Raw genomic sequence first — 26,692 nt, 5'->3', positions numbered from 1 at the left:
CTTGGACTCTATTTAGCACCAGAACAATTTAAGTGGAATAAAGATAGCTCATGAAAATGGCCTTCATCCGAAAAGTACTAAGCAAGGAGTTCTAGAAAAAAAGATGCTTATAAAACCAGAATACTTTTGTGTTCTGCAGTAAGAGTCACTAAGAGTAACTAATGGTTACTCTTCAGTGGTATTATTATTTTGCTGAACAGCTGGTAACAGTAGATTGCTCATATTTAATGATGGGCAGTTGCTTGCTTTGTCGTTTTTCAAGAACAGTCGTCACAAGCTAACACTTCTTTCCCTGAGAGTTAAAACTGCTTTCAAACTGGACTTTTGTAAGTTAGTATTGTTTATTTTGTAAATTGGCAATTTTACCAGTGCTTTATTGTATAAGTACATTAGATCTTGTTGGAGGAATGGTCATGTGAAACTGGAGTATAATCGACTGCTCCTGATCATTTTAGGATCCTGTGTCATTCTAAATAAATGTAGAATCATTAGCCTAAGTTTTTTCACATGAAAACATCATAAGCAGTTTGTAATTTTGTGTGTGTTCCCTTCTCTCAGACTATGTTATTCTTTAAAATCTTTTATATATAATGTGTCGCTCTTTTGAGCTGCTAAAAGCTGAAATAAGTTAATCTTTACATATGGATTAAATCCTTGTATTCTTCAGTATAAAGATTGTCACACTGTATAATTCTATAGCTGTATTAAAGCAGGAATTATGCTAATACCAGAGCCACTGACCTTTTCCTACTGTTTATATAGGAATTTAAGGATTAATTTCCTTGAATTAACTTATCATAGGAAAGATTCTGATACATGGTTATCAATATGCTTCTTTTCTCTGCAGGTGGTTTTCCGAGGAGGAGAAGGGGCTTTGCAGGTCCTACCTCCTCTGGTTGATGTTATTCCTGAGGCAAGACTGAATCTTGTGATTTACTATCTCCAGCAAGGTAAATACACCTTCCCCTGGCTCTTTCATACCTTCAGGGATGACATTAATTCATCTTACCTCAACTTACTCAATGCTTTTTTTCTTTGCAGTAAAATGTAATTTATTTCACTTTCTGTTCCTCTGGAAAATAGTGAAGTGAAAGTTCCCATGGCTTGCAGAGAGGATCTTTAATACTGTGCAGTCAAAAAAAGCCTACTTCAGCAGAGTATTGGAGGTTCTTGGGTTGCAGATGGCATTGGGGATGGTGGTGTTTATTTGTTCCTAGTGAGGGGGCCTCTCCTCTGCCTGAATATGTGAGAATGGTAGGCGTATGTACTGTGAAGGCAAGGACAACCATTTCTGTAAATACAGTACAAACAAAATATATACCAAAGTGACTGTGAACAAGATATTTCATTAAAATCTACTTTACAGTTCTTAAAGAGTGCAGGGAGGTAGCCAGAATCAGTTGGTAAGAGTTTTCTTCTTGTATCTCTCCTTTGTTTGCCAGCTTCTTTGAATTATATCTGAGTTTTTCAGAGCTATTCATATTCTCCCATTGTGTTCTTTTATTCTACAGTGGGTTGACTGGCTGTGTGATTCAAGGCAGGTCGAATTAGATCAGGTCACTTAAAGCCTTGTCCAGACAAGCATCCAGTCAGAACTTCCTCTGTTCTACCTGATGTCCACTGCCTTTCTCTCACTCTGTGGAACCTGTCTCCATCTACTCTGTACCCTCCTATCAGTTAATTGTAGACAGTGATAAGATCTCCCTTGAGATCCTTTCTCCTCTGAAAGCTAAGCAAATGCAGTTCTCTCAGTTTCTCCTTAGCCCTCTTACTGCCTTGGGAGCCCTCAGGTGGGCTCACTCCAGTGTTTCGATGTCTGTCTTGATTGAAGGATCCCAAAACTGGACACAAGACTCATGTGCAACCTTACAAGTGCCAAATAAAGAATTCCTTGCCTTGCTGCGATGGCTCCATTCATGCTAATATGATCCAGTGTGCAGTTGGCCTCCTTTGCTACAAGGCTGCACTGTCTGCCAGATTGCCTTTAGCCAGTCAGCTCCCCACCTGACTTGCTCAGGCATGTTTCGAACCAAGCAAGATGCAAGACTTGCATTTTGCCTCCACTGAACTTCATCAGATTTCTTTCAGCCCATTTTTTTCAGCCTACGGAGCTGCTTCTCAGTGTCCGGGAGCTTTCTTCACAATCTTTTATCATTTGCAGACTTGCTCAGAGTACTCTATCTTATCATCTGGATCAGTAATAAAAGTAAGCTATTCAACAGTATCAGTCCCTCGGGCATTCGATTAGTAATGAGCCACGTGTTGGATTTTGTACGACTGATCACTGTCCTTTGGTAGTCCAGCCAGTTTTCCATACTCTTATAGTCTTACTTAGCCAGTTCTGTCTTTCAAGTTTGTATGAGAGACCGTGTCAAAGACATTGCTAAAGTCAAGGTATACAGCATCAACTATTATCCCCTTATTCACACAACCAGTCACACCTTGAATTAGTGAGTACATTTTGGCAGTGGTAAATCTGTCTGCTGTCCCCAGCCACCTTTCTGTCCAGTGTTATTGTTGCTAATGTCACTATAGGCAATATTGGTACTATTACCAATTATTTTGCACAGTAATATTGTTGATAATTACAGATGTTTCAAATTAAGTTCTACTTCAATGGAAACAAAGTGCATCTCATGCATCAGTTAAAAATCAGTCTTGTTTACTCGTATGCTGTTAACCTTGCAGTAATTTTCATGAGTTAGGTTCTGCTCTTCACTATGATATACTAATGACTTGCATACTGACAAAGAAGGTCAAGGGCAATTTGAACTAAAACCTCTTTTCTGGTTTGGCTAAGTTTCCATTTTTAAGTCTTGCTAGGGTAGCAGCATTGGTTAGGAAAGTGAGAAATTCTTACTTCTAGTGACTACAGATGTCTCTCCAAAACTGAAAAGGTCTCTGATAAAGCTAGGCTTGTCCTAATACATGCTCTGAACTGGAATGACTGAAGTATAAACATGCATCCTGGTTTTTTCAACTCTTCGGAGTAGTGACTCCCAACAGAGTTTGAGGTCAGTTGGTGTCCTGCTGTAATCTGCTCCTGTAAGATTTGCTAGTCGCTTCTGTTGGAGCCTGAAAAGCATAGTTCTGTGTTGATGGTCTACATTGTGTTTATAAAAATAAGGGTTACTGTCATTTTGTGGTGGTGGTGGTCTGAGCTAGCCAAAAATATGACAAAAAAAAAAAAAGGAAGAAAATGTAATGACTTTTGGCTAGTACATTGTGCTGCCTTACTGTGTGACTGTTCAAAGGAATAGATAAGAAAGCAGAGGTGATGGGTGGGAGCCTAGCAGCTCCAATGTATATTGCCTTAAATGGCTGCATGGATTGTATGTTCTAGTGAAAAAAATTTTTGTTTGATAAGGCTTATTTGTGTGGGCAGTTGGTATAATGCTATATTAACAAAACTTTGCCAGTAACAGAGGATCTTCACTAGGTTGGTTCACAAAGCCAACCATAGTGCCAACATCTTTTTTAATTTAGGTAAAGTTTAGGATCTATTCAGTTTATCTAATTCTTGTGTGGAAAGGAAGTTGTTTATAGATTTCAAACTTCCCATTTAAGCATCTATACTAGTAGTGCTTTTTCCTTGTTAATTAGGATCTGCTGAAATATTGCTAGGGAAAAGATGAAGTTTCCCTACAGCATCATGCTACCCTACTCTCTTTGAGGGCTAAACAAATATGAGAAAACAAAATACAGGAAGATGATGGATTTATTATTTTGACCTTATGCTGTTGAGAAGGCAGCCACTGGATTATGAGCAAAGGGGCCAAACCATCTCTGCTAGGAAAACTGTAGTAATAAAGAAGCTATTACTCACTCTGCGTTTGTTATTTGAGTTCTAGAAAACGATCACCATTGTGATAGAAATTCACAATGATTTATAGTTACCTTTCTCCTCCTGTCTAAATGGTTTATTTCTTAGTCTTTTGGGGAATGTTGTAGAGGATGAGTGACTTGTTCTAATACAGTGTGCTATGGGTTGTCATGCATTCTAATGTCTGGCATTTCAGATGATGTGCAGGAGGCTTATAACCTGATTAAGGACCTGGAACCTACAGCTCCACAGGTAATTGGAAAATGATGTCATGACACATAAAGACAGAGGTTATAAACTGTTATGAAATCTGCCACATACAAAACTGGTATCCTGAGGACAGCTTGCCCCATTCCCACTCTTAAAACTCTTGTGTTTTGATCCCTTCACCAACAATAAATTTAATGTGCATGCATAAAGTATTATATATGTGCATATATGAGTACTTAGCCTGTTTATTACTGTACCACCTGGGTTCAACTAAGAACACAGCTCTGTTGTGTGCAGCCTTGATTTTGGGGAATGGACCATTATTGCATAGGTAAAAGCCCTCTTCCGACTATAGCTAGTTGTCTGCCTGGTGGTGGCTTTTCATCCCTCAGATTTGCTAGCTCAGATGCTCATATAGTTTGTCCTGAAGCCATTTCAATAAAAATGAGCTAGATTAGATTAAACACCTTAAATAAATGGTATTTTCTAATCCCATCACACTTTGGCTGCCATGAGTGAAAACTTCAGTGTCCCTTAGCTGCTACTGTAATTTTCTTCTGTGGCTGTTCCAGCATCTTTAGTCTCTGATTTATTCCTCTTTACTGTTTATTTTCCAAAGGTTACATAGCTGTGCATAAAAGGGACCTTTCATGAGTCTGTGTGAGGAATTAGATGGAGGGAGGAATTAGATGGAGGGAGGGAGGGAGACAGGGAAAAGGAAAACCTCAAAAACACAGATCCGGTGATTCTGTGCTGAGGAGTGAGGAGTGTCTTCTGCTGTTGCTTTACACTTCTTGCATTTTTCAGTATAGCAAAACTTACTTGAACAGTTTTCTGCAGCTATTGGTCCTATTGTAGCCTTTGTTGTCCCAATATACTTGGCTAATAATTCTTGATCACATTTTGAAATGAGAATCTTTGTGCTTTTTTTTTTCCATTTCTCACTCACACTTGTAAGGAACTCCCTGCTAAGACTTGCAAAACTACTTGTAAAATCTCCTTGAGTACTTCTTAAATTTCTTTTTTGTCACAATGCCCATAGGATAGTAATTTGGCATCTGTAAAACAGTTGGTGTGCTAAAACGATTACTTACTATCCTGGCTAGTACTCTCAGATTGTTTCTTTACATTCTGTCATTAGTCTCTTGGTCTCTTGAAAGAAGTCTCTCCTTCTGTGTTTACCTCCTGGTTTGTCAGGAGTACCTCCTACAACAGGTTCATAGATACAAGTCTTAAATTATAAGATTTGGGTAAGACAAAAGAGTCTGTTACATGCCGAGAAAAATTTGTTCAGAGAAGAATTAAACTGTAGTTGTTTCTCATACTAGAGGTTACAGGGTACTCAGCTTCTGTTCCTAATTTCACTAGAGTAACGTGGACACAGAGCACAAACTTCTTGACATTTTTGTCCTGATGAGAAACACTGAATTTTGCAGCAAGGATGTCAGTGGTTATGGTTAATCAGTGTGCATATTTGAAAGGGGATCTGTGCTTTAGTGTAACAGTAGTGGACTTATTGGTGATATGATGGTGAAGAAGGCATAAAAGGATGTTACCATGTTCCTTTTGGTGCATTGTCTTTGACTGTAAGACTTATCAGAAAACACAGCACCCCTTTGCATCTTTAGTAGCATCTTTGCATATTTAGTAGAAGTGACTGCATAGCAGGTAGAATGTATTTTGGGGGCCTAAATTTGTGCTGTGCTTAAGCACTACCACAGTAATCAGCTACCTACTGAACTCAGTTGTGAAAGAGTTCAATTTATGAAGAAAATAATGTACACATAGGCTTTTGTGTGTCTTCTGAAATCTTCACTGTGTCTTCTCTGATCCCCTTTAACTTTTTTTTTTCCCAGGAGTACATTCTCAAAGGGGTGGTAAATGCAGCACTTGGACAAGAAATGGGCTCGGTGAGTAAAGCCCATGAGGTTCTCCAGCTTCTCCAACAATAGAATGTGAACAGATCTGTAGGAACTGAAATGGAGTGAAAGAGGCAGTCATTTCTTAGATTGCAGGATCTCTGAGTCTCTTAACCTCGTTCTGTACAACAGTTGGTCCAGAATGAGTGAAATGCATACTTCTGTTGCTGGCCTTGATAGTAAATCAAGATGAATTTGATTTCTCTGTCCTGTTTCCAAAAACCCTGTTTGCTTTGTACAGTGTCCTTCTTTATCTAGGCACATAGAGTGGCACGTTTACCTTTTCTGTTTTTGCTTCAGCCGCAGTTTTTCTGTTAGTTGTTCCCCAAGTGTTCCTCAGAACATATTGTCACAGTGTATTGTAGCACTAACCCTAGAACTCATCTTGGATTGCTTTTTTATTCTTCTTCCAGAGAGATCATCTGAAAATTGCTCAACAGTTCTTCCAGTTGGTGGGGGAATCAGCCAGTGAATGTGGTATGTTTGAAATGGTTTTTTTCCATTAAGTAACCCATTTTAAAATATCCAAATATGTACCACCATATCTGTGTCTAGCTGCTGACTGTTAGCAGGAATGTTGCTAGGCATTTTGTTGCTATAGGATGAGTTTCAGAAAGTCAAAATTGTTATCTAAAACAAATTTGCAAGTTTAAATTAGAAGTCTTAATTCCAAACCTTACTATATGACTTTGCCTGGAAAAGAGGCTGTACTGCAAACTCCAAGTCTTCAGTGAGAGACTCAGTGGCAGCTTGCCTTTGCCTAGTAATCCCCATTATAGAAACAGAAGACAGCAACCTAATTAATTAGATTGAGTGAGTGGCTGAAACCTCACAGGCAGAGATACACAGGTACAAATCAAGGACCACTAATGAAATCCCCTCAAGTACACACAGTCCTAGCATGGAGCATGCCCTGAAACTGAGGGTCATAAAAATGTAAAGAGGAATTTGGATACAGGGAGGAATGGAAGCTCTGGGACTAACTTCTTGCTTGAATAAGAGAAAAAAATAAAAGGAGGTATTATAACCCACCCACCGCCACCCCCCAAAATCAGTATATTTTCAATATTTAGTTTTACTGACTCAATGATAGACCAAACCAAGATCTTCTCTTCCCTTCTCTTTGCCAAAACTAAAAATCCCGAATTAAAAAAAGTCAGTAGTTGTAACATAGAAATTTGGACTAAATGGAGTTTACCAGTTTCCTCTGTAGGCACTGTCACTTAGTACAGTTTCTTTAGGTGGGTAACTTGTGCGTGTTAATGGTGCAGACAGCTCATGGCCCTCAGAGACAGAATGCTGTCTCCTGTGTCCATGGTGACTAAAGAGAAGGAGCTCCAGAGACAGAGTGGCATCACTGATGAAAGTTTCAGAAATACTGTTGAGCCATTCTATTCTGTTCCCCTCGCAGCCCTGGTACTATTGAGGTCATGCAGCAGAGAATTTCATGTTGGAAGGCTGAAAGTGGTTCCATAGATGAGATTTCCCTAACTCATTCCTTTTTGCATTGAAGCTATCCCTTCAGAGCTGGGATCCCAGAAAATGGGAAGAAACATTGTGAACTATAGCAGTGGAGGACTCGGTTTGTGGGAATATCTTAATGCCTATAACAGTCATGCAGGTGTGACGAGTGACCAGAGCACACATGGATAAAATTAATACAGAGATAGTCAGGGAAAAGATAGCCTGAAAGGATTTCTTGTGAAGATAATAGCTCAAAACCAAAACTGAAATTGTTAGGAACCCAGAAGTCTGAATTTTACTGTGAAATATTTTTAAACTCATATGCAAAATAAAAATAGAGAGGCTGAGACTTCAACCTTTCTATGGCTGAGGGGGAGAAAAATGGCAACAGAAATGTAGTACAATTAGGAAGGTGGATTACTTGAAAAAAATGAGCTTGTGGTAAGGATTGGTTCCAGAGGTAAAAGGAAACGTCAGTACTGTGAGCATCTTGCCCTCTTGGTACTTCCATGTAAAAACTGCTTTGTCATCTTCTTAAAAGCTTATGGGAGGAAACTGCCATACAGAAGAGCACACAGTTCAGGGTAACTCCTCTAAAGGTAAAATAGTGTGACGGGTTTTGCTGAACCTCAAATGAAGAACAGATGGAGGTCAGCAAACTGTAGATAGGAAATAGAAGAGGCAAACAGTTCTATTTAGGTAGGATAGAACAAAAAACCAAACACATGAAGCCCAAGAATGTAAGTGTTTTTATTAGATGTTTTTAAAGAAGATGGATAAAGTGGAACGCCTGGTTTTAGAAGAGGCAGTTAAAAACTAAAATAGTTTTTTTATGTGATAGGAGGAAGGTGACATGTAGGATATTGTTCCTATTTAATGTACAATGGGGATTGTACATTAAATAGACATAGCTTGTACATAAATAAGCATAGATAATAGAGGATGCCACTGGAGAAATGGTAGAAATTATCTAAAATTGAGAAATTATAGAAAACTTCTCTCAAAATAAGTATCTTTCCTTTATCAGTGAGTAAAATGATGTTGTTTTCAATTACATGTTTAGATAGGCAACTCACCGTATTGAAGCCAAATCATTCACCAGCCAGCCTGGATGGGAACAGTGAGTGGCATATTAAACAGGTTACAGATTTTATATAGAAAGATAAATAATAGTTGGAGGCTTCTGTTCTGCCCATATTGACCTAGTAAATGCAATTACATGGCATAATAAACAGCATGAACTTTTTGTTTCTATCTTCCTTAGAGAAAGCACAAGTGAACAGGTAACTCTGGACCAATATTGAATTATGTAGCACCTGAGTTGAAATTTTATTATGCAACTACAATTCCACTACAGTCATCTGAGTATAATCAAATTCAAAATCCGTGTGTTAGCAAATACCTCAAAAAACCAACCCTGAGAAGCTACATAATAACCTTTCTCATTTCTAGCAGAAAATTTACAGTGAAATAGCAGTGAAAAGGATAAAATGCACCTGATTTGAACACTTGAAAGAACCTTTTGTTTCTCTAAAGAAAGGGCTTGTATTCATAATTAATGAGCTATAGGAGACAAATAATGACATGACTACGTTTACCAATGGTACAAAATTACCCATAGTAGTAAAAATAAAAGCTTCCATAATGATGAAAGATGCGAAAGACTATATAAGACTGGGTAATAATATGCAAATTAAATTTAGCAAAATTATGAGAAAAATTGAAGAGGATCTTAAGAATCAGTGAGGAAAGAGAAAACAAAAATAATTACTGGGTCATTGTATACAGGTGTGATTTTTTTCCTTGAATACTGTCTACAGTTCCAGTTCTTACATTTCTTTAAAAACATGGTAGGTCAAGAAAGGATGCAATAAGTACAGCAAGGATGACCAGAGAAAGGGGATAGATTCTTGAAGTAGGAGAGAAGGAGAGATTAAATAAAGGAAAATACATGGGCTGAAAAATGAATACTGAGTTTGATTATGTACATCATAAATGACAAGGAAAAGAGGAATAGAGAAGAATTGTTTACTGCACAATACAAAAATCAAGGAACATGGACATAAATTATCACTCAAGACGATTAAAACAAACAGCAATAATTACTTTTTCACATAACACAGTTTATTTGATAGAGAAACTTTGTGAGAACCACAGTGTATAAAGAAATTTGTAGATGAAACGTCCATTGGCTGTTTAACACAAATTTTTCAGCAACGATTAAGAAGTCTTCAGTGCAGATTGTTGAAAGCTGGGATAAACTTCAGCAGAAGTGCCATTACATACCACAGTGTGGATTATATGTGAAATCAGAATATCTTCTTTCTATAGCTGTATATTCTTACTCAGCAAACTCTGAACTAGGCAAACCTTGGATCCAATGTTTATATGTTCTTAGTTTATATGTTCTTAGGTAACTTAGCATATTAGCCACTATGTAGTATACTTGTGGTCATTTTTGATCTGCTCCCTTTGTTTTGCTGGATTTAGAATGGAGAACAGAATTCTTGCTGTTTGTATACTTGGGCTTTCCCTAAGTAGCCAGCCATGCTGTTCAAGCGTGTACATCATGCTTCAGCACTTCCCACCCGGCCAGTCCTTGCCAACACCTTTAAGGTCTTTATCGAGTTACTTAGCTGCTTTGCAGATTGTAATACAGAATTAGGTTGTTGCTTGCTAGAGTGAGGACATCCTTTGCTGTGTCTTTGCTTGCAACTGGGCCTATGTCCCAGTTTTGCCTGGGATAGAGTTAATTTTCTTCTTAGAGAATGGTACAGTGCTGCATTTTGAATTTAGTATGGGAATAATGTTGATAGCACACTGATGTTTTAGTTGTTGCAAAGTCAAGGACTTTTCCGTTTCCCATGCTGTGCCAGTGAGGAACTGCATGAGATGTTGGGAGGGAGCACGGCCAGGACAGCTGATCTGAATGAGCCAAAGGGTTATTTCATGCTGTAGAACACCATGCCCAGTACATAAACTGGAGGGAGTTGGCTGGGAGGGGCTTGTTGTGGTTTGGGGAGGGGCTGGGCATGCGTCAGTTGGTGGTGAGCAATTGTATTCTGGGTCATTTGTTTCTCTTTGAGTTTTATTCCTCTCTCTCTCCCCTTTTCATTATTATTATTACTAATAATATTTTATTTCAATTATCAAAGTCTTCTTATCTCAACCCGCAAGTTTTACTTTTTTTTGTCGGGGTGAGAAGGGTGGAGTGAACAAACAGCTGAGTGGTACTTAGTTGCCAGCTGGGGTTAAACCACAACAGTCTACAAGGCGTCTTATTTTAATGTGGGTTATCAAAAAATAATGGATCAAAATGAAGATGTGGAATATTTTTTCTGACTTGCTTTTGTTAACTGTAGAAATCCCATGACTGCATTAAGAAAAAGCAGCAATAGGAGTTTAGGAAGAATACAGTGTCATTTATTTGTAAAGTCATTTGGAGTCATCAGCTAAGCCCTTTGCTTTTTTTTAATTAGATCTCTGCCTTGGATGTTCAAGGAACATGGAGAAAACCAAGTTAATGTGCAAGTCATTTCCATTAAACGTACACATTTTATCTCGTGTTGGATGTTGTGCACTTTAACAGGGGACAGACAAAACAAAAACTAAAAAAAATACAGGAAGCACTTAGAGTGTAGGATTCAACATTCATTCTCTAGCAGCAATAAATAACACCCAAACAGCAGCTTGGTTACTGGGGGTTTTTTAAGCTTAATAAAAATTGTTAATCCTAATGACTTGAAATGGAACAGACATTACGAAGGAGGATATAACTAGATTTTTATACTTAGTTCTCATTCTCTTCTACTAGGGTCTCAACTGGGTGGAAAATTAAACAGATCAGATTTCTTTTAAGGAGGAAATGGGGCAAGAGGAACATCAGTAAAAACAAATTAACATTAACATTTCCATTAAATGCAGTTCTTCTGGTGCTTAGTGTAAGTCTTACAAACTACCCAGAAACACTGCAAGCATAATGAAAAAGAGCACCCTTTTGTTTTCAGTGGTCCTCTTTAAGGACCAACTCAGGCAAATTTGATGTTGGATGGGAGGAATGGAACATTTCTTCCGAACTTCATGCAGTTTTTTCTTTGAGGTTCTCTTAGGTCACCCTAAGTAATTTTTTGAAATGACAAATTTTTCCTGTTTCTGCATGAGTCACATGGGATGAATTAGAAAATTCTAGTTTTTCTGTCACTGGTAGCATTCATTGCTGAGTTGTATGAGATACACGGATGTTTTACTTGTTTGGTTTTTTTAATGAAATCTTTCAATAAATATGTGGGGGATTGTGTGCTGGGATAATAAAACTTTCTGCCAAAATGTGGACATAAGAATAAATACTAAAATTTAGAAACATTCGAATCATTTAGGGGAGTATTGTGTTTCTAATATTTTGTTACTGTGATTCATTTTTACTAAAAATGCGTCGTCAGTTTTAATTTTCTTTGCATGTTTTAAAATTTTGTTCAAAATAAATCATGAATTTATGAACTTCAAAAATCAAACATCAGAGAAAAGGGACGTTTTTGAGTTATCTGTAGTTTTGTTACTCAGTGTTTCTTGGCTCCTTTTTATAAAACTGTTCCTGTTATTGTTCTGTAAAGGCATATATTTGTCATGAAAACTATGCCTGCATGTAAAAAATAACAGATGAATATTTAGGCCAGTTTCTCCTCCCAAGTGAACACTTCATAAATAACCAAATAATGTTCTGAAGCTGGAGAACTGAATGGTGTGGTTCAGACATAGATAAGGATTGATTGTCTCTTTCAGACATAGATAAGGATTGATTGTCTCTATATGGAAAAGACAGGACATCCAAGCTCAGTATCTCCTAATGGTAAAAGATAAAAAATGAGAATATTGTGCTTTCCTTTGAAACATATTTTGACATCTTATATAGTGCTTTCCAGTAATAATTACTACCTACTATGTTTAAAGGAGAATATACAGTTTCTGGTTGAACGCTCAATTTTGTGTGGCGGTATGGAGTCAAAAGACTGGTCTTTAGTTACATGAAATTTCTATATACAGAAAAGTTATTTTAATTTTCTGGTGAGGATGGATTGATGGTAACTAACATTCAGGAGCAGATTACTTCAGGGATGTTGGTAACCTTAGGATCTTACCTTTTGTCACCTTTCCAAACTGCGCAGAGCAGCATCCTCTCTGATGATCACTTGGTGTAGTGAAATAGTAGAGATTTGACATCACTTGCATAATGAACCCTGATGAACCCTGCTGCTTGGGTTCATCCGTGTCTGCTGGCTGGGCCTAACAAAAATCAGTCCTAGTAATCTTACTTCAGAATCTTTAAAAAAGCTTTGAAATAGTTTTCACTAACACAGCTTGCAATGTCAGAGTAGGTGACAGCATAATATGGTTGCAACAAAGTTTATGATGACATAGCAGCAAACTTTAGTGACACTCATTTGAACTGATATGTCTAACTTGTTTATGGCTTTACCTCTTATGAGCAATGTGGCAATCCCAAATGCATGGACATAATTTCCATACTGTCTGATATCGCTGAGTATTTTACCTGTTCCTGTATTAATTCTTTTTTATAACAATATTTTCAATATATCAAGTTTACTCTCTTGCTCAAACTAAAATTAAAATAAGTAGAGTTTCTTTGTCCAGGATAACTGAAAAGCATAATTTTGAAGAAATAGGGCTAATGGCATTAGAATAGCAAACTCAGGCTTTGTATAAAGTGTCATTTCCTAAGAGTAAGAATAATTAATGGTAAAATTATACTACATAAATTGTGTCACAGAAAAGACTTGTTGCTATTGAATAAAGTCTTGCAATAGTTATTGGATGCTGTAGAGAGAGTTGACAAGATGAACTAATGGTTTTTTCTAATGTCCAGTATGGTCCTTTGCCTGAAAAGGCAAGCTACACTATTTTTAGAAACTAGCTGCTTTCATAGGTGCCAGCAGTCTTGGCAGTGATTTCCATTACCATGTGTTTTTAAATTCTACAAATTTGCATTTCTCTTTTGAATTTTAGATACCATTCCAGGGAGACAGTGCATGTCCTCCTGCTTCTTTCTTCTTAGACAGTTTCCTAATGTCCTAATTTACCTCAACTCAATCAAGGTTAGTACTATTTATTATTGGTAGTACTGTAATGCACAGAATCACTACTTTTAGACTGTACTATGTGAGACACAATGGAAACATAAAAAGATACAGAAATTTATCCTTTTTTATAGTAAAAATAAAACACAGGAGTGATAGTGGGACGTAAGTGGTCAGTACAATAAATGGATTAAAATGTAAAGAAGCAATTTAGAAAATGGTCCCATGCAGCATGATGGGCATGATGGACTCATTGCACTTGCAATCTAACCATTATCAGGCTTGCTGGTGGCATCACGGAAGATAAAGAATATAATTAAAGGAAGACAGTGAAAAAAAGTGTGTATTTAGGGGGTGGGCAGCATGGAGGAAAAAAAATCCACGTTTTTTTAAGACTTACCAAGTGAGTGATGGCGATTATTGACACAGGTTAATAATTGGGGACAACATTTTAGTGAACGAGAGTGCATAAGGAAGATAGGACGTGAAGGACTCTGAAAGAAATAAGACTTACATGTTACAGAGAAAGCAGTCACTGAAGGGCTGAAATAGGGTAGTATTACCAAAGCAGTAAGTTAGGAATGTTATTTTTGCAGAAGTATCTGAGTACCCTGCAGACAATGTTGCATTTTTCAAAATAAGAGAAGCTTTAAATCACCATCATGCAACATTATCAGATCACCAGTATTCAATGGATAGAATGGGTATAACTTACAGATACACAGTTAAAGTCAGATGTGAGGAAAGAGGGAAGCTGGACTGTGATTATGGATTAAATGATTGCAGTCTTGTTCCAGGGGTTTGAAACTTGACTTGAAACAACTCTGTATTTGGTGGGAAGAGGAATGAGAATCTCAAAAGAAATTATTAAAAGAATTGGGAGAGATACAAGATGAGCATAATTACAATGTTCTAAGGAAAATGAGATCTAAAGAAAAACATGTGGCTGTAATGGTGCCCAAAAGCAGCTGATGAGTGAAAAATGGTGAAGGCGTAGTGTTTTTAAACTTTGTCTGGAAAGAGACCTTTGAAGACATCCCAGTGGCTTTAGCCACTGGAGTGGCTCCAGTGTAGTGGAATGAAGAGATACACTACCACCACCACCCCAAACTGGAGAGTGTGTGTAATTGAAGAAAAGGAAATTAACAGTAAGAATTGCTTTGCCTAACTTGAGCCATCTAAAAGTTGAATTTCTAGTTAGAACTGGTCATCTGGTCTCAGTTTATTGCCGACTGGTATAGATGGTAATTTCCAGAGAATTCATCCTGTGTATTTCTTACATTTATACTGCAATGAATTACTCCACAGATATGCTCAGCTCTTTCCATTTCCTTGAAAAGGTTCTTAAACAACCAGTTCTAACCTGAAAAGGTCAAAGTTAAATGTGATTACAAATCACCTCCAAGGTATATGGGACAAAAGTTCACTGCCTACTAAACTTTTTTTGCTTGTTCCTTTTGAAATAATTGATCTTTCTCATAATTTTTCAGCTGAGACTAGCCATGCTCAGATTTACTTAAGTCATTTCCCTTCTCTTAAGGTCACAGGGGTGCAAATGGTTCTTTCTGTACCATGTTACAGGCAAGGTTTACATGGCTTTACCTTTGTGTTTCATTCACAGGAATAAACTTCAGTAGAATCTCTGCAGCTCTTAAAATGGAGCTGTCCTCTGTGAAGATGATTTGCTTGATATTCTCTCAAGATAACACCACCTTCATCCATGAGCAGTTAAAACTGCTTTAGGCATAAGAATGTCTCAGGGGACACCTTATTATAAATGTATTGCCAGCTGCCCCAAGAGTGACATTATAACACTGTCAGGGATCAACTGAGTAAAAAACAACCTGATTCAGGCTCAGCTGAGTTGTGGCCACAATGGGAATTCTTCATTTTTAAGCTGGGTATCTGAGCATCTCATTGAAATGGACATCACTCAGAGGACAGTTGGTTTTATTAAAAGATTGAATAACTCTAAAAAGACCACAAGAGAGTAAAGTCCGGTACATATAATGTGGTTTAAAAAAAAAAAAGAGATAAACTGTCTAGCTGCTGTGAATGTGTTGTACTATCAGGGGAACTTGTTCATTTCTCCTGGTTTTGATTTTGTCGTAGGTCTGGTCTCTAGTACTTATATGGCCAGGACAGAATGACACATTTTTTGAGTTTGGTTCCTGACAGAGGTGCTTCTCCATTTTAATTAAAAGATACAATGGGGACTATTTGAACAGAAGAAAGCATTCACATAGTAAAACTAGCATCTGGCTCACCAGCTTTACTTAACCTGGGACTTGTGCTGATTCACATGAAACTACTATTGAGAAAGAATGCAGTAAAGTGTCGTAATCCTCATCTGGTGAAACCCGTTAGTTCACCCTAAGGATACTGAAATGTTTTTACAAACTGAGCTTAAGGTTCACCCCAATTGGTTCATCCTCATGCTGTCACACAGCTTGCTGTATTTACTGGCTTGTGCACCCTAACATAGACTGTTGGGGTGAAACCTGGACATTTGGCAAAGTGGCAGTCCCTCACCTTTCCTTTCAAGGCACTAGATTGATTTATGTGGGTGGACTAAATCAGTACCCTTTGTAGACTGCCTGTGACAGTGAAAGGAAGAGGTTCCTCAGTGTCCCTACATCATGAAAGAAGATACTACTGGGAAAGGGATTTGTCCGCTGCTTCCTGTATGTTTAGTACAGTCCCAACTATGCTTTTTACCTCCTCTTCACTCAAAAGAGGGAAAAAACCAAAAGTTTGATCTTCCTACACAAGTTTTGTTTCCTTTATAAATGCTGGATAAGGAAAAACATTTCTTCTTCCCTACACCTTGCTGTTAGGCACCCCGGGAGGCTTTCCTGCAGTAACGGTATTGGATAAACCACCCTCCTTTTTTCCCATGCTCTTTCATAAGCATGATCCACAGGTCAGGAATCCTCAATCCCATTTGTGCTTGCATCTGATACTGTGTTCTATCTTACCTCTGCCAGCTCTACTGGTCCAGCAGTGTGGGATGGTGCTGAATGTAGAACACAGCTGACTTTTGGTCATCTGAGTTATACTTCAGTCTGACTGTGATCAGGTCAACCCCAAATATCAACCTAACCTGTACCTAGAGTTACATTTCCTGCTTTGACCCATGTAGCTTTTCAGAAAAGATAACAGCTAGTTCAGTCTGGTGTGTCCTAAACCAGATGTGTCATGTCTAGTGTTATGGGAGAGAAAAACTTAGTGTTGCACTTCAACTAGTGAGAAGGATACCGGTAAGCAAGGCTTGCTTAAAGAAGTCCTGTTACCTGGTGTGCTGCCTGCTACAGCCCAGTACTGTGGCTCCACCTGCATCATGAGATCCATTTTGTCAGATTAGTATCCATCACATAACCAGATGCCCAGGATCTCTTGATAAACCTTGACAAGTCTTGGAAAAACAAACTGTTCTTCCCCTTAAAGACTCAAGGAAGTCAATTGCCTATTTACCCACCCTAGTGGTGAACTAAGTGCTTGGGAGGGGAAAGAGACCATGGCAGCACAGCATGTCTTCACATGCCCCAAGTGAAAATTATACCCACAAAAGCTGCCACTGCAATTTTGAGCTTGGAACATTTTCCAGATCTCTCATAGCTAATGTTGTGGAATGTTTCAGCGGTGCTTGTAGTCACAAATGTAGGATGGAAAATCTAGTCCATAATTTTTCTGCCCACTGTTTATAAATACCATATGTTCCTAATGTGGGATTTTCTTTTTCCTTCCCATTGTCTTTATATGGTCTGACTCAGACTGGGGTTGGGAGGGGGTGGTATTTTTAATGTTATTATATCATGGGAGGAGGTTTTTTTGTTGTATTTATTTGGGGGTTGTCCATATTTTTCAGAGTTACTTCTACAACAATGACACTTTTAACTTCAACTATGCCCAAGCCAAAGCTGCAATGGGCAATTTTAGTGAAGCTGAAGAGGTATGTATTTATTTTCTTTGAAAAACAGCAATGGAAACTTTTCCCTCATATCCCCCGCTTTCCTTCCTTTTCTTCACCCAGACCTTCATGTTGGTTGAAAATAAGCAGGTTCTGTGGAACATCTTCTTCCCCTTCTTAGAGGAACTGAAACTCTCAGTGAACACTATTCAGAAAAGATTATCTTGCTAATCTTGTAATGTGAGGTATACAGGGAGTCATGCTGCTTGTGGTGCATCACAAGAGTGCTTGCAGCTACCTCTAATTGATCAAAGAATGGCCTCTTAATCAGATTTTCTACGCTTTGTCTGGGATCCCAGGCACTCTTTTTGTTCAGACTGAGTAGGGCATGCTAAGTAAAAGACCCTGAATACTTAAGAGCTTCTAAGTGTCCCTAGAAATTTGTGTTTAAAAAAAACCCTCTTCCTCTGGGATATGTGGGCGGAAAAGAGGAAGTGCTCACTATCTTATTCAGCAGCATTCAGATGCAGCTGGAAGTGATTAACTTCTACACCCAGTACTTTTTATGTCTGTGTGCAGCAGAAACTTAATTACAACTAAAATATGCAAAAGCAAATAGCTATTATGAAGATGGAAGCAACATTTTCCACAAGACCAGAAAAGAAGACAAGCCACAAAGAAAATCCCACACCACATAGTCTAAAGTGGATCATATAGGTTTGGTTGGTTTGGGGTTTATGTTTTGTTTTGTTTTTCCAGTCTTTCCAACTTTTTAACTAACCAGGTTTGTCAATAACAGAGCTCCCCTGGTTTTACAACTCATCTCCCCCCGCATCCCAACCCTCCCATCCAGCACCCTTACCCCTTAATTTCTGTGACCCAAAATTGCATCTCTCTTTAAGAAAAACATCCAAGACTGAAGAAAAATGGATATATATTTCAATTCAACAAGCTTTCAATTCACTTAGCCTCATGAAAATCTTTCAAGACTATGCTAGCAGGCTATGCTGATTCCTGAAATTCCATAAAAATGATAATTCTGTAAGTTTAGCAGCAACTAGGCAACAAAGAAACACAAAGCTGTAAACTGCTGTTAATCTACATTTTTCCTCTTAGTTTTTAGAAGTTGTTCTATAGAAACTTGTGTTATATAGGTGATGCATTTAAATACCAGAATTATGTCATTACATTGATTTATCTGGCCTCGTGTCTGATCTTGGGTTGTGATGACAATTCCATATAAAGATCAGCCTTCCCCAGTGTCTCATAAACGTGTAAAACATCTACATACAGCACTTGCTAAGTTATTTTAAAGCACACCTCCCTGGACATAATAAAATAAAATGTATGATAAAGTGCTACTTACAGTGATAACACTGCTTTCTTTTTGTTTCTTCCCTATTACTCCTTCTTCTCCCCCCCCCCCCTAAATTAGGGGATCAGCAATGTTTAAGCAGTACAAATGTCTGTAATTTGTGTAACTCACTGTTCCAGTACATACATCTATTCCTATAAAGGTATTTTGATTTTTGCCAGTAGCATCCCATATAGTTACAAATATACTTGAGAGAGGCATAAATAGCTTTTTTTCTTTGAGCAAAGCCAGAGTACATTTTAAAATGTATAACTTCCCACACACAACCCTTTTTATGTAGAATGGAGCAAACCTGTATTTGTACAGTAAGGTACAAAAGATGAGTGCTTTGCCTCAGAACCTTACTGAAACTGAAATGGTTAGAAATGGCTTATTGCACACCTGGAATGATCTCTGACATGTATGGGAGGAAAGTCTCATCTGTATGTGAAACTTCTGGTATTTCAAGAAGATGCTAATGTAATTGCTTGCATTGCTTTCTAAACAAACACATTCCAAATAGCTTTTCCCACAGGCCCAGTGTTCCTTTGTGCTGTTTGTGTTGCATGGCCGCCCACTGGCGCTTGTTCAGGGCAGGCCGCACCCTCTGCTCAGCTTGGTGTTCTGAAGCTGCACAAGTCCCTTGACAAACAGGGCACTGTGTGAATCCTCCACCTACTCCACACAGAGGGATGCCCCTACACTGCACTTGCATACCCAAACTCTTCTCATGAACAGTTGTTTGTGTGACTTAAACCTTATCTGTGTGTTGAAATGAGGAACGTTTGCCTTCTGTTTGTTTAAAAGTACATGCATGTATAATCTTTTCTTTTCCTTCTTCCTGCAGGTGTTCCTTTTGATCCAGAGCGAGAAGATAAAAAGTGATTTTGTTTACCTTAGCTGGCTGGCTCGCTGCTGTGAGTCACTTTACTCTCAACATTGCAGAATACAGATCTTCCTCTATTGCGTCAGTCTTGGCAATCCACTTTCCTAATTGAATTTAATGTTGTAGGTGGATTCAGGACTATGAAAGTGAAAAGCTGATGGCACTAGTTATAGTGTGGGTGGTTATTGCACCTTTCATACATCTGGCTTTTATAAGCAATTACTGCTTCAGTGCACTGCTTTACAGTATTGTCAATGCAGCTTTGTCCTGACCAGTGACCCTTTTTCTTCTCAATTGTCTGCTCAATTGCTTGAGTGAAGACTTTCTGTTTTAAAAGACTGAGTTACAACTCTAAAATGTTCAGAGTAAAACACAAAATAGAAGCATTCATACTGGGTCAGGCTCAAGGGTCTGTCTGCCTCCAAGGTTAGCCAATGTCAGATGTCTAGGGAAGAGAAGAATCAGGCAAGCATACATGGTATTTTTCTTCCTACCATGTTACTCTACATGTTGTCCAAACTCCTGTGTCTGAGGGATATCCTTTATAATCTCCAGCATGTTTTTTTCTTCTGAAAACTCTTAGAAGAGTTCTTTCCTTGAATTTCCTTGAAGCCGGGAAACGTTTGCTGTGTTTTGTGCTCTCTAGCAAATCTTATTTACTTTTTCTGAACCAGTTTTTAAAACACTGCAGAGTACACCTCAGTACAGAGACAGCTGCAGTGCCACATACAAAATAGTATAGAAGTGGGCTTTTCTAAGGACTCAAGTCTGAGACTCCCTAGGCTAATTCGTTTTCCTTACAGTGCCTCTATGCAAAAGTGTTTTCTTATCAAACCATTTTCAGCAGTTATACCTGGAATGCAAATATGTATGCTTTGGGATGTTATGCCATATTGCAGATATAGTAAACATCTCCTAACATGGTCTTTCCAGACAGGCACATCACACATAGGGATGCCTATCTATGACTCTGGTTTAGGATGTGTCAGTTTATTTCCTTTTTCTTTAAGCTGCAGTACCTGATTCTGAGTGGTTTAGATATGAATGTTTTATTTGAATTTTTTATGGGAATGATGAATATAGTTATCTTTTTGTGTCAAGTATGTAAATTACTAACAGATCACATTATGATACATTAATGTCAGAGTACAATTAGGGATTGAGTCATAAACAATTCAATGCTGACATATTTCCGAGGGGCAAAAAGTACCAGAGGTGCATCTTTTTCTGCATGACAGAATGTAATTTTTTGTTTAGTATTATAGTACTATTTCTACCAAAGAGAAGGTAAAAAACCATTGGATTAGTACAGAACTGCATTGCTCTAGGTAGATAGATTGGTGTTGGAAATTGAGAACTGGCTGTTTACCACTGTTTACGGTATCTCAAGCTGATGAGAGATAAATCCAATTTGATGTCTTGCTGCCTCCTAAATGAGAAGTATCTATAAATTCTGTGATTTGGTGTTACATGTTTATTGTTGATTACCACCCATTCTACCTGCAACATAAGTATAGACACAGTGGGCACAAATATAACAAGCTAAACAGTCCCTCTTTTGAAAAAGCACAAGACTCATCCATGTGTGAATAGCCAGGTACTCTCTGAACAGCTGTTAAGACTTGAAAAAGAAAGGAAAACTTAATTTAATTTTCTTCTCTCCCACTGTTTGAATGAGCCTGGAATTACAAATACCAACCTCAGATTCAAGAGAATGGCTTCTTATCGCCAGGAAATAGAACCTTTGTGTTTAAACACCCTAGTAGAATTTCTACTCATCGAGATGGAAGATTCAGATTCATTTATTTCTAATTGTGTGTAGCAATGATGTTTAAAGACCAATGGTTAACCAGATGGTTAAAGACCGATGAAAAATTCTAGTCATATATGCAAATTTAAAACCAGCACAGGATCTCAGGAATTTAGAAACATTTTTTCTACTAAATGTGTAATGATAAGTTTTGTTATGATTGGAGGGGCTTCAACCTCTGCCCTCTCCTTTTGATTTGTTATGAATCATGGGAATTGAGTGTTTAGACTGACATGGGCACCAAGTATTAAAGACCTAAGTTTGGTGCCAATTAAGTTTTTTTGTGTGTAAGAACACACAGTCCTAAATCTTACCATCTAAATGGATTGCCATAGTTAATTGTCCTGCATAAAAAGCTCCTCTGATGCTTTCCATTCTGTTCCTTAATCACATCTGAAATCATGAGAGTTGCTCTTATTGCTTATCTGTGAAATATAAATTAAGATGTAAACACCATAATTATTCCTTTTGACATTGGTATTCTCTGCTGAATTGGCTGTTACCACTAGTAAGACAGAAGATAAGGAGAAGTTTCCCTTCCCAGCCTCATGCTCATGGCTGAGGCATGCATTTGCATTAAACAAAGAAATACAGGAATATCTGTTCCACCTGCCACTGAATATTGTGTGTGGCATATTCTTTTCACAATTCCAGCTTTTTCTTGTTATTGCAGATATTATGAATAAGAAACCACAGCTGGCCTGGAAGCTCTATCTGAAGATGGAGACCTCAGGGGACTCCTTTAACCTTTTGCAGCTCATTGCAAATGATTGTTACAAAGTGAGTTTTCTCTTTAGAGCTTGGTGTATGACTTGTTAATTCAGTGATTGTACCAACAGTCATTTTTTGGATACTTTGGATACTTTTATCATTGTCATGACTAGTGAACTTCTTTTATAACAGCAGGATGTCTAATAATATGAATGAGTGGGCAAGGATTAGTCAGTATTTTAACCTACAGGCCTTTTTGGTAGAGAACCCATCGATTAAAACATTGGTAAATTACTGCATGCTTGAGCTATCAAGAATGATAACAGTTTCTTCTCCTACTAGGGATTCATTATGGGTAGAAATGACAAAAAACTTGTAAGGAAAAAAATCTAGCATAGATTCAGCAAGATGCCTCGTGCCGCTATTTTTTTTTAAAGTCGGGACAGTATTATGTTTTCCTTAAAGCTTGTAATGGGAATGGGAGATACTCCTTGTGATCTCAAAAGCATTATTCTAAAACTGAAAGAATTATCTCTTGTACATCTTTCAAGTACTCAGTTACCATCTCACCCTAAAAGTCTAGTTGCTCAAGCAAGTGGCTATGCCTCTGGTGTTTCCCATAGATGCAATTTGTGAAAACAACTTGACAATCAGACCTCATGTAAAATCTCTCTCTAGATCATTTAAAATCTCACTTAAATCAGTTGATTGCTTTGTCTAAATTCTTCTCAAAACCTTCTTGTCCTGATGAGGAGAAGCAGCACCACATTTTGGATTTATCTAGAGCTCTTAAAAACTGGATTTATAGAACTGAATTTTGCAGCCTAATTATGTGTCTACATATGGTCATAAATGACTGCTCCAAAATTGTTACTTTAGTATTATAATTTGTCTTTCTACACTAGCAGCTGTTCATACCTCTTGCACGAAATGGCAAGGTCCATGTTGTTTGATTTTATGTAGCATTCTTCAATTGTTTCTGAAACATTACATTATATTGGAGGTCCACAGACAGCACCAGAGATGTAGCTTAAGGAAGCAGTTGCATTAGGCTTTGCTCAACAGAAAACACAATGAGCATGGATGGAACAAGGTCAACAGTGTCCTGAGACTTGGTGTAGCTGGATGCCTCATTGCTGTGCTGATACAAGCTGTTCAGTGAGGAAGCTGGCATGCAGGATTTCATCCTAATTTCTTGATCCTTTTTATGCAGTTGCCCATCTTGTCCATATGGGGAGCAGCACATGACTTGGGGTGAAGCATTTCCTACTTTTATGTCAGATAGAAGAATATTAAACCTGTACCTGCTTAATGGAACTAGATCAGATACTAATTTGGATAGATCAGTGTTCAAATTTTTCCTTTTAGCTGACACATCTGATACTGTTCTTACTCACTATCCTTATTCCCATCCATTTAAGTGTTTGTTAGTCACCAGTGGTTAAAATCAACATTTATGTGAAAAAAAGAGAATTATTACTCATCCTGTAGTACCAGTGTTTCTCTGACTAAAGTTTCCAAATGTAGCTCCCACAGGCTGCACTTTTTTCTCTGCAGGCTTCCAGCTACCAAAGGATGGGAGGTTGTGCTCAGTCTACCTTCTGTCCTCTCTCGTGGGAAGATGCTAGTTACAAACAACATTGTTATTCAGGCTTGCTCAAGTGGAGAACACTCATACAGCCCACATGAGATATACTGACTTCAAAAGCCACAGTTAATCTGGTCACTCCTTTTGCATTGACTGTTGCCAAGCAACTTGCTTCTGGTTCCCGATTACAAGTAGAGAACCTAAGGCAGAAAAGATAAGGTACACACTGGATTTTCCTATGCTAAGGAAAATTTTGGGTTATAGAGTCACTGAATCTTCTTTTGTACTGTACTGTACTGTAACAGTGAAGGAAAAAAAAAAAAGTTGAACCCATAACATAAACAAATATGTGACCATGTCTGCATGAGGAAATGTGGTTTCATTTTCAAACGTCTGGACTAGCTTGAGGTTGATACTCTGTCAAGGGCTTTGGTATAGTTGGTACGACACTAGATAAGGGCAACTCAAAAAAAAGGTGTTATAATACCACCTGTTTCCCCATTTCCCCAGCTGAAATGTCCCTGTTCTGTGTCACTTGCTGCCTGCAGAAAAACAGGAAAATGCACATTGCTTCTACAACCTGCTGCTGATTTCAGAAAACTGAGCTCAGTGTTTTTAATCCCCTTCTGAAAGGTGGTCAGGAATAATGTTTCACTTTCTGTGCAGATGCGTCAGTTTTACTATTCGGCCAAAGCATTTGATATTCTGGAGAGACTGGACAATAATCCTGAATACTGGGAAGGCAAGAGAGGTGCTTGTGTGGGTGTATTTCAAATGATCCTAGCTGGCCGAGAAGCAAAGTGAGTATTCTGTGTTGTATCTGAATTTATTCTGCTCTTTTCCTATTTTCAGCTAGCTGTAAGCCAGAATCATAATCTCAGCTTTAGGACTACATATCATCTTCCATTTTTTTATTGGCCTTTCAGAGAATAGACACTCTGTCCAGAGGCTCCATATGCAGTCTTCAACTTGAAGTGTATCTTCCACACCAACAGTTATAGAATATATGGTGGAGAATAACTTACCAGCAAGTGCTATGGACTATAAAATACCGAAATACATTAGTCATCATACTAGGAAAAGCTAGGTTATAAATGTAGTAGTATGTTCATGAACTGGGGGAAAACAACCTCGTTTCATGTGGATGGTGTAAGAGTGGAAAATTATCACATGACATTTTAAGGTGCATAGAACAGAACTAAGAAAACATTTACTCAACACTGTAGAGAGGACATGATTTCTCTAAACAGTGAGTAGACGAGACTGTGTTTTCATTAAAATTTGCCTTCTGAAGACACTGACCATCTCAGACAAATACACTTATTTGGTGAAAGCTTAAAGGAAATCATCTGTGTTACTGATAGTTTTGTTTTCGGCCCATTTCACTGGATGGGGGAATGAGAGAGAGTAGTGAAGCTGTATTTAAGAACTGCTCGCTTGTGAATATTCTGCTGTGATGCCAGATGGCCGTTGTCCTCTGGCCAGAGTTGCTGTTTCCTACATGACTGGTAGGTGTGTATCTTGGCTTTTACACCTTCCTTCTATTCACTTCTCTGCTGGAATAATCTCATTAACTACTATAACTTTCAAGCGTCCTTTTAGCAATCACTGCAGCAGATGCAGTAAAATACACATAGCTTGCCTGTTTTTCAAAATGTACAATTAAGCTCTTACTGTAAACTAGCTGGCAAACAGCGGCAGGATTTATATAGGTTTAATAATAATAGGTTTATCCCATTAGAAATGTTGATTTCCATGTTATTTGTGTATATGTGTATTGTATTTGTGTATTGTGTTATGTGTAACGTGCTTTTGCAGCATTAAGCTAGATGTTGCCATACTAAAGACTAGCAAATAACATTAAAGATTTTTTTTTAAGTTTTGGTTGTTCTGGGGAACTATTTTGCAAGAGTGAGGTTATATATATAAATACACACATATGCATACACAAAACTAATTACATTTTGCTGGTTTGGGGTTTTTTTAACTTATAATTTCTTTACAGCTGTACACAAGACATTTTCATTGGCTGTTTTTTTGTCTCTGGGATTGCATCTAGTGTGCATTTTAACCAGTTCCGGCCCTGCAGATGAATGGACCTCTCTGTCTCAGAGGACCACGTTTTGTGAAATAGTTTGATGTGAGCACTTTTTGGTATCAATTGGGTCTAACCCTCACTTAAATCTTTGCTTTTCACCTTTGTAGAGATACTCTACGGGAAGTACTGGACCTTCTGAAGAGCACTGGTAATTCTCAAGTAGAATACATTGTTCGCATCATGAAAAAGTGGGCCAAGGAGAACAGAGTCCCTGTTTAAGTCAGTGTCACAAAATGAACCAGGTCAGTTGCTACTGTATGTCTGGCTGCAAGACAAGTGTCTTGGTTTCTCCTATGCCTTCTGGGTATCTCCTTCCTTGCAGGACTTTAGACATTCAAGCAGGTTGACCCAGCTGAGGAAGAGTGTCTTGCAGTGAGATTCAAAACATTCAGCAAGTTGGTGGGTTTTGGTTTTTTAGTTAAAACTTTATTGGTGCTTTTTCTGTTGCACTACTCTGTTCCTCAAAGTTTCATTTTTTCAATAGTAATTTCAACTGACCACAAAATTAAAGTGCTCCTCAAATGTTCCCCAGATTCCTCCACAAGAGTTACTGAACTGCATGGTGGGGGCTTTTTTCCAGCAAGCCTTCTGGCCTCTGGAGAAGAATCATTTATTACGTGACTGAGACAAGCCTACTTCAGCAAGTGATGAAATGTGGCAAATAGAGATGGTGACAGTGATACTGCTAGGCACTATGGTACCAGATAATACAAAATATGTAACATAAAATCATGTAATCATAAAATGGCTTGGGTTGGAAGGGACTTTAAAGATCATCTAGTTCCAATCTGCCATGGGCAGGTACACTCAGATCTGCTCAGGTTGCT

General features: G+C 38.1%; 1 protein-coding gene across 1 annotated transcript in view; it reads left to right on the top strand.

Moving 5' to 3' along the window:
* The window catches only part of IFT56 (intraflagellar transport 56), a gene marked incomplete at its 5' end in the record, with an annotated part of 46,257 nt that extends 20,019 nt beyond the window's left edge, over nucleotides 1-26,238 (top strand). The window contains 10 exons of the mRNA XM_082280855.1: nucleotides 848-950; nucleotides 4,020-4,075; nucleotides 5,890-5,943; nucleotides 6,366-6,429; nucleotides 13,438-13,526; nucleotides 17,377-17,460; nucleotides 19,620-19,689; nucleotides 22,142-22,248; nucleotides 24,434-24,567; nucleotides 25,973-26,238. Coding sequence (XP_082136981.1) covers nucleotides 848-950; nucleotides 4,020-4,075; nucleotides 5,890-5,943; nucleotides 6,366-6,429; nucleotides 13,438-13,526; nucleotides 17,377-17,460; nucleotides 19,620-19,689; nucleotides 22,142-22,248; nucleotides 24,434-24,567; nucleotides 25,973-26,084 — 873 coding nt within the window. The 3' untranslated portion in view covers nucleotides 26,085-26,238. The remainder of the gene's footprint in view (nucleotides 1-847; nucleotides 951-4,019; nucleotides 4,076-5,889; nucleotides 5,944-6,365; nucleotides 6,430-13,437; nucleotides 13,527-17,376; nucleotides 17,461-19,619; nucleotides 19,690-22,141; nucleotides 22,249-24,433; nucleotides 24,568-25,972) is intronic.
* Between the last annotated feature and the right edge of the window lie 454 nt (nucleotides 26,239-26,692).

This window comes from Coloeus monedula, assembly GCF_965178545.1.
Source record: "Coloeus monedula genome assembly, chromosome: 4".
NCBI lineage: Eukaryota > Metazoa > Chordata > Aves > Passeriformes > Corvidae > Coloeus > Coloeus monedula.
The sequence above is the reverse complement of the archived record's forward strand: the minus strand, read 5'-3'. Positions and strand labels throughout refer to the sequence as shown.